The sequence below is a fragment of the Myxocyprinus asiaticus genome, chromosome 36, assembly GCF_019703515.2.
Source record: "Myxocyprinus asiaticus isolate MX2 ecotype Aquarium Trade chromosome 36, UBuf_Myxa_2, whole genome shotgun sequence".
Lineage (NCBI taxonomy): Eukaryota > Metazoa > Chordata > Actinopteri > Cypriniformes > Catostomidae > Myxocyprinus > Myxocyprinus asiaticus.
In genome coordinates, this window is record NC_059379.1 from 18558786 (window position 1) to 18566880 (window position 8095).

Genomic DNA, 8095 nt, shown 5'->3' on the forward strand with positions numbered 1-8095 from the left:
CAACCTTTAAGTTATCTTCCTAAAATAATCTGTTTCACTTTCATTAGATCCAACCCACATTAAATTATGTTCATGACTCTATGAGAGCTGGCAATATTAGCTCTCCATAAAACGAATTTGGTAAATAGATGTGTCCCTCTAGCACCAAATGCTAGAATTACAATGTCCATATGAAAAAGTACGCTGGAGTCGTGTTGCATTCCAAAATAACTCGTCAGACACACGACACCAGAGACTTCTCTTCACAAACATCAATCCAACAAATCTCTGGTGCCCTCCATTCATCACTTCTACACGACCATCTTTAAGAAATATTTAAATGATTTTCTATTTTTGTCTCGCTCTCACTTCCAAAATCTTTAATAATAAAAAAAAATATATTTTTTTAATCTGATGCTTATTTTGTGTTAGTTAAAAAAAAACGAATTAGGTGAAACTGTTTAAAGTACATTTCAGACACTAGTTTTCAACTAACCTTAATAATAAAACTATTTGCAAAAAATAAATAAATAAATAAATATAAATAAATAAATAAATAAATAAATGCTATCAATTCACTTCCCCTTGTTTTGTAATTACTATAGCCTACACTAGTGTCTGTTTTGGATATCGCGCGCACTCCTTCCCCCGAGGTGCATGACATCCAAGTGCCACTCTACCTCCAAGAGGCAGGGTCAGTTTCTGCAACACAACTTCTGCCCACACTTGCCCGTATGACTCCCCATGAGGATGCGCTAACCGTCCTTACACACCAGCGAATGTGTAAAAGATATGATAACCGGAGGGCGGGCTGATAGCGAAAAGTCGTGGAAAGAATCTAATGCACGACTAGAGCGCGTCAGACAAGAAGGAAATGATAAGCGCGCCATAAAAGTGGAGCTCATGTAATCGAGCAATGCAAAACACAGAATCAGAGTGTAAGTTTGGATTTTGTTTTGCGACTGTTAACTTTTTTATGCTTTGGACTGATTAAAAAGCCTTTTTTCATGTAAAATATACATCAAGTAGCCTACTGAAATTCTTCAGTTGGGAAAGCTTTATTGCCGGAGTCTCCATACCGATTTAAGGACTTAAAACCGGATACGTGGTGCAGCACATCAGGCACCCTGTTACCCTCAACTATGTCCATGCCACCAGTCTTTGGATTTACCCAAGAACAGGTTGCCTGTGTCTGTGAGGTCCTTCAGCAAGGTGGGAGTATCGAACGTCTCGGGCGCTTCTTGTGGTCTTTACCTGCTTGTGAGCACCTCCACAAAAACGAGAGTGTTTTGAAAGCCAAAGCCGTGGTTGCTTTTCACCGTGGCAACTTCAGAGAGCTCTACAAAGTTTTAGAGAGCCACCAGTTTTCTCTGCATAACCACCCTAAACTGCAACAGCTCTGGCTGAAAGCGCACTACATCGAAGCGGAGAAGCTGCGTGGTCGACCACTGGGAGCCGTGGGAAAATACCGCGTGCGCAGGAAGTTCCCTCTACCTCGCACCATCTGGGATGGAGAGGAGACGAGTTATTGTTTTAAAGAGAAGAGCCGGTGTGTTCTTAAAGAGTGGTACACTCACAACCCCTACCCTTCTCCAAGAGATAAGAGAGAACTGGCCGAGGCAACGGGCCTCACCACGACGCAGGTCAGCAACTGGTTCAAGAACAGGAGGCAGAGGGACCGTGCCGCAGAGGCCAAGGAAAGGTAGGAACGCCTTTAAAACGTAATAATAGTAATGAAAAAATATATCTTTATGTAAAACAGTGCAGTACTGACCACCAAAATAATTCGGGTCTTTTCTGAAATGTGTGAATAATTTTATTCATTTAGTGCTCTTGAGTGTAAATCACAAGGAAAGATTAGTAAAGACACGAAATCAACCAATGTGTCATAATTATTTTCAAACAATTGGAATCTGTTATGGTTTTAATAAATTAGGCTCTAAAAATCTCACTAAGCACATTTGTTTAGAATTTAATGACATCAATGCTATCGCAACTGATGCAAGATGTTTTGTCTTTTTTACTCCGTGTATAATGCCAAAGTCAGTTTTTACCACGCAAAATTATAAATATATAATACAGATATGTGTTTAAATATTATGTGTACCTAATTGAAAATAATAATAATAATAATAATAATAATAATAATAATAATAATAATAATAATAATAATAATAAACCTCAAATAATCGTTTTCGAAATAAAAATCTCCAAAAAGTCTATAAAAGAATCAAAAGGAGAACTAAGGGAGGGCTAAAGGAGAACTTATCATTATGATGACGATGATGATGATCATCATAATAAATATAATTGTTCTAGCTATAAAAAATATAGTTTCTAAATATAGCCCAAATTACGTTTATAAAAATCGAAATAGCATTGATAATATATGATGCTAAAATAATAGGACTCTTAATGATGAAATATAAAAGCACTCTACTCTGTTATTCACATCTGGTTATGCACGGTCAAGCTGTTTGAATCTGCAAGAGTTGGTTGTTGTTGAGTTGATGTTTGCTGGCCTGCTAATGAAGCTGAATGATCTCCACCAACAGGGAAAACGAGAGCGCAAATCCAAACAACCACAACCCATTGACCTCTCACGTGAACGAAAATAAATCTCTATGTGAAAGTTCAGAGGAAGACAAATCTCCCGCGGCGACCCCGGATCACCCTTCCATGAGCCCAGCCATCCTGATGCCCTCAAGTTCAGGTCTGCCACCCCTACACAGCTTTGCGCCCCCACCCGGCCCCAGCGCCTCCATCATCCCCGTTAACGGCTCAGACACTCACCACCACTTCTCCATGCACGACGGCCTTCTCAACCCCATGACGGCAAGCCTGGTGGAACTCGGATCATAACAAGTGAAACTCATGATCTTTGACTTTTACCCACAAATAACTAGCGAGCTATCGTTATCATATACCAGACATTTTAATATTCAAGTTTAGAGGACATTAGCCAAAAAACAAACAAACTTCCAGATGTCGGGAAACGTCCGATTGTATCTAACCTTTGTAAAGAATGAAGTTTCCATCGAAAATGACTGTCACAATTCATTATAATCAAAGGATAGTTTTTGATATGTCTAGCTAAAGAACTAATAAAATGTATATTTAAGGAAGTATAAATGTGTTGTGTCCTTGCAATTGAACAAAATGTGCGTTTTGTTTAATTCACAGGTCACTGTGGAGTACAGAACTTTATTTGTCAATATAATAATCGATAGCGGGGGAAAATCTTTCATTTTTTTAACTGAATCGCCACTGGATCATTACTGCAATAAAATACATGCCGCAAACATAATATTAAAATAGTATTTTCTATAAAGTGTTATCATGATTGCCCCACCCGAATAATTTTTTTTTTTTTTTTTTCATAAACCGGGACGCATTTTGTCATGTTTGGACAAATGCCTGTTCTTTATTTATTGTTTTGCAAACATTTTAACAAACTGTATTAATTATTATGATTAAAAAGAATATTATCAAGGCATTAGTTGACTAAGACAGGAACGTAAGCAAAAACTAAAATTAAAGGTGAAGTTTTGGGCATCTTTGCATTTAAAAAAAAATATCATTCATAACCTTTCCTGAATTTGAATAAATCAGGCTGAATATCTGCTTGTTGTTCATTCTGAGACTCACAATTTTGTGTGAGGTAAGTGATCAAAGTTTTATGAAACGAAAAACTGTCCACTATCCAAGTGGATGAAAAGTATAAATCAGTGTCTGTGTTCAAATAAACATAACTTTATCATCCGGTGAAGTGCCGTATAGCACATGAATACTAAACGATTTGTATTTTATTACTTTTTTTAATATAAAAAAATAAAATAAAAATAAAAATGCAAGTGACTTTTAACCTTACGTTTTGAACTTATATTTGCTTTGCACTTTTTTCTCAAGACCGAAATGATGAACGTATAGTGCCTCCTATTGGTGAGGTTACGTCATTAAAAGCAGTAAATCTGCTTGTCATTGTTGCACCACACATGTTGGGCTTGTTTTGGAACTTTTTTACAACGTTTAACTTCATCATTTATTTTTGGGCTTGGCTAATCTGCTTACTACTTGCTTTTGTGTCCGCTGGTTGCTCACCTCTTGGAGCTGGTATTATAAATAACACATTTTAATACATGATGTGCTTGGAGAGGAGGTGAAAGTGACATGAAGGTAAGCACCAGCATAATAATAATAATAATAATAATAATAATAATAATAATAATAATAATAATAATGATAATGATAATAATAATAATAATAATAATAATAATAATAATATGAAGAACAAAAGGCAGCAGACAATTAAGGGGCAAAATCTTTATTGAGAGCAATGGGACTTACACATGATGACACTATTGATTCAGTTAATTTTGGTAAGTACAATTATTTCTATCAATAATGCATCTTAAAATCAAATGGGAATAAAACATGATCAATGCCTGCAATAACAGATGCTCCATTTCACATTTGTTCAAGGCTGTTGGACATTATAACTCTGACACAAGATCCAGAAACATTCACATTAGTATTCTTTTTTTATATGAAAATATTTACAACTTAGCATTTTTTTTTATTTAATAGTGCTTTTCATTATAAATACTATAAAAAGGGGCAGTGTTCACCCAAAAATAAAAATTTTCTCATTTACTCTTGCCATCCCTGATATATGACTTTCTTTCTTCTGCAGAACACAAATGAAGATATTTCAGCTCAGTAGGTCCGTAAAATGCAAGTGAATGGTGATCAGACCTTTGTAGCTCCAAATTCACACAAAGGAAACATTAAAGTAATCCATACAAAATGTAAAAGAATGCTATGGATTCAATACATGTTAGGCTTAATCGACAGCATTTGTGGTATAATGTTGATTACCACAAAAGTAATTTTGATTCTTCCCTCCTTTTCTTAAAAAAAAAAAGGCAAAATTGTGGCACAATGGAAGTGAATAGGCCAAACTTTGGAGGGTTTAAAGGCAGAAATTTGAAGTTTATAATTTTATTAAAGCACTTTTTAATTATTTTGTTACAATGCATGTATTATTTGAGCTCTCAAGTTGTTGAAATTGGAATTACAGGGTTTATGGCATTACATCGTCATGGCAACAAAGTTGTAAAATTGGATTTACCTTTACACAGAAAAGGTTAGTTAGTGATTTTATCACACTAAAATCATGTTAACACACATATTATTTATGTCTTGTGGCTATACTTTTGAAACAGTTAGTATTTTAATGTTTATGGATTGGCTCAATTCACTTCCATTGTACAGTAAGGACCTCACTGTAACCCAGACATCTGCTTTTTGTTTTGTTTGTTACAAAAAAAAGGGACAAGTTGAAATTATTTTTTGTGATCATAAACATTATGCCACAAATGCTGTTGGTTGAGCTTAACGTGTAGAACCCAGAATATTTAATTCCTACATTGTCTCTTTGTACTTCTTTATTTGTCCCCCTTTCACTTTAATGACACCATGCACCCAAGATGGCATGCACTCCACAAGTTTGTGCCAAACCTGATGATCCATGTTATCCCAACATGTTTTGAGACTGTTCCAAAATGCATATTATGTGCTTTAATGGAAGCAAGGAAATCTGGCCTTTTGTACAAAGGAGTTTGTCACACATTTGCTAATTTAATTAGTGACCTAAAAATAGACCAGAGTCTTAAATATTTCTTCATCACTTCACATCATAACGTTTCTTTGTTTTTACATTAACAAAATCCTAAAACTCTCCATATATTTCCAGGTTTTAATTTGATTTTAAATTCTAGATTTTCAAGGTTAACTCAAACTTTTGAACTCCACTGCCTGTACCAGCAGTTCTCAACCAGAGGGATGGGGCTTACTTGGGGACCTTCCAAACTTCCAAATGAACCTCAAGATGATTTAAAATTATTTTAAATAAGTTAATAAGCTACAATATTAAAATATAACTTGGTAAATCTAAAAAGGCTACAAATAGCAAAAAAATTAAGATGAACAACATGTAAACTGACATCTTATTTCTTCAACATCTGTTTTTATTGAAGAATGTACAGTTCTTGAAACTTCTGGAATCACAAATTTAATCATGATAAATTATTTTTCAGTATTGACATTTCTAGTTTCTGTTAATATACACTGGCAGCCAAAAGTTTGGAATAATGTACAGATTTTGCTGTTTCAGAAGGAAATTGGTTCTTTAATTCACCAAAGTGGCATTCAACTGATCACAAAGTATAGTCAGGACATTACTGATGTAAAAAAACAGCACCATCACTATTTGAAAAAATAATTTTTGATGAAATCTAGACAGGCCTCATTTCCAGCAGCCATCACTCCAACACCTTATCCTTGAGTAATCATGCTAAATTGCTAATTTGGTACTAGAAAATCACTTGCCATTATATCAAACACAGTTGAAAGCTATTTGGTTTTTTAAATGAAGCTTAATGTTGTCTTTGTGTTTGCTTTTGAGTTGCCACAGTATGCAATAGACTGGCATGTCTTAAGGTCAATATTAGGTCAAAAATGGCAAAAAAGAAACAGCTTTCTCTAGAAACTCGTCAGTCAATCATTGTTTTGAGGAGTGAAGGCTATACAATGCTTCAAATTGCCAAAAAAACGGAATATTTCATACAATGGTGTACACTACAGTATTCAAAGACAAAGGACAACTGGCTCTAACAAGGACAGAAAGAGATGTGGAAGGCCAGATGTACAACTTAACAAGAGGATAAGTACATCAGAGTCTCTAGTTTGAGAAATAGATGCCTCACATGTCCTCAGCTGACAGCTTCATTGAATTCTACCCGCTCAACACCAGATTCATGTTCAACAGTAAAGAGAAGACTCAGGGGTGCAGGCCTTATGAGAAGAATTGCAAATGAAAAGCCACTTTTGAAACAGAAAAACAAAAAGAAAAGGTTAGAGTGGGCAAAGAAACAGACATTGGACAACAGATAATAGGAAAAGTGTGTTATGGATCTTAACCCCATTGAGCTTTTGTGGGATCAGCTAGACTGTAAGGTCTGTGAGAAGTGCCTAACAAGACAGCCACATCTATGGCAAGTGCTACAGGAAGTGTGGGGTGAAATGTCACTTGAGTATCTGGACAAACTGACAGCTAGAATGCCAATGATCTGCAAAGCTGCCATTGCTGCACATGGAGGATTTTTTGATGAGAACTCTTTGAAGTAGTTTTTTTTTTTTTTTTTAATCAAATTGTAATAGTAATTTTTCACGTTATTAATGTCCTGACCATACATTGTGATCAGTTGAATGCCACTTTGGTGAATAAAAGTACCAGTTTCTTTCCATAAGAGCAAAATCTGTACATTATTCCAAACATTTGGCCGCCAGTTTATTTTGACAACAAACTACTTTTTCAGTATATTTCAACACCGAATTTTCCATCATAAGTAGTCATGAATTATTTGGCATCATGCTAAATTTTTTTATGCTCTAATATAAATCATAAATTGAAATGTGATAGGATTCAAATGATAAATGGACTTAAATGAAACATTTAATTAACTACAACCTCTCTCAGATTGACTTATCGACTGTTCACCACACGATGGCGACCTAAGCAAATAAATAGGGTGAAAAGACTTCCAAGTCGTTCAATGTAGTCTGTCGATTTTTACACATAGGCCGAGATCGGAATGGTATACTAATACTACTCTTTCTAATTTTGCCATACATAGATGGGTAGTGTACAACTCAGATCTATTCAATATTCAATTAAAACACTTCCCTTCTATTATACAGACACAAGTTTTAATTGTTCGAATGTCTTGTCAGCAGTGTATAAACGTAGTGTCATAGCATGTTTGCAGCAATATGACCATGTTTGGGGTGGACAGAGAGCTTTTTTAAAGTACTTGTTCGCCCAAAAATGAAAATTCTCTGATCATTTACTCACCCTCATGCTATCCCAGATGTGTATGACTTTCTTCTGCTTAACAAAAACAAAGATTTGTAGACAAATATCTCAGCTCTGTAGGTCCATTCAATGCAAGTGAATGGTGGCCCGAATGGTGCTCCAAAAAGCATTTAAAGGCAGCATAAAAGTAACTCCAGTGGTTAAATCCATGTCTTCAGAAGCTATATAATAGGTGTGGGT

At 35.3% G+C, this 8095-nt stretch overlaps 1 protein-coding gene across 1 annotated transcript; it reads left to right on the top strand.

Moving 5' to 3' along the window:
• Window positions 1–764: 764 nt before the first annotated feature.
• LOC127427274 (homeobox protein SIX2-like) lies at window positions 765–3056 on the top strand. Its single transcript, XM_051674771.1, has 2 exons — window positions 765–1681; window positions 2535–3056. The coding sequence occupies exons 1-2, from the start codon at window positions 1122–1124 to the stop codon at window positions 2839–2841; spliced, it is 867 nt and encodes a 288-aa protein (XP_051530731.1). The 5' UTR covers window positions 765–1121; the 3' UTR covers window positions 2842–3056.
• The last annotated feature ends 5039 nt before the right edge of the window (window positions 3057–8095 follow it).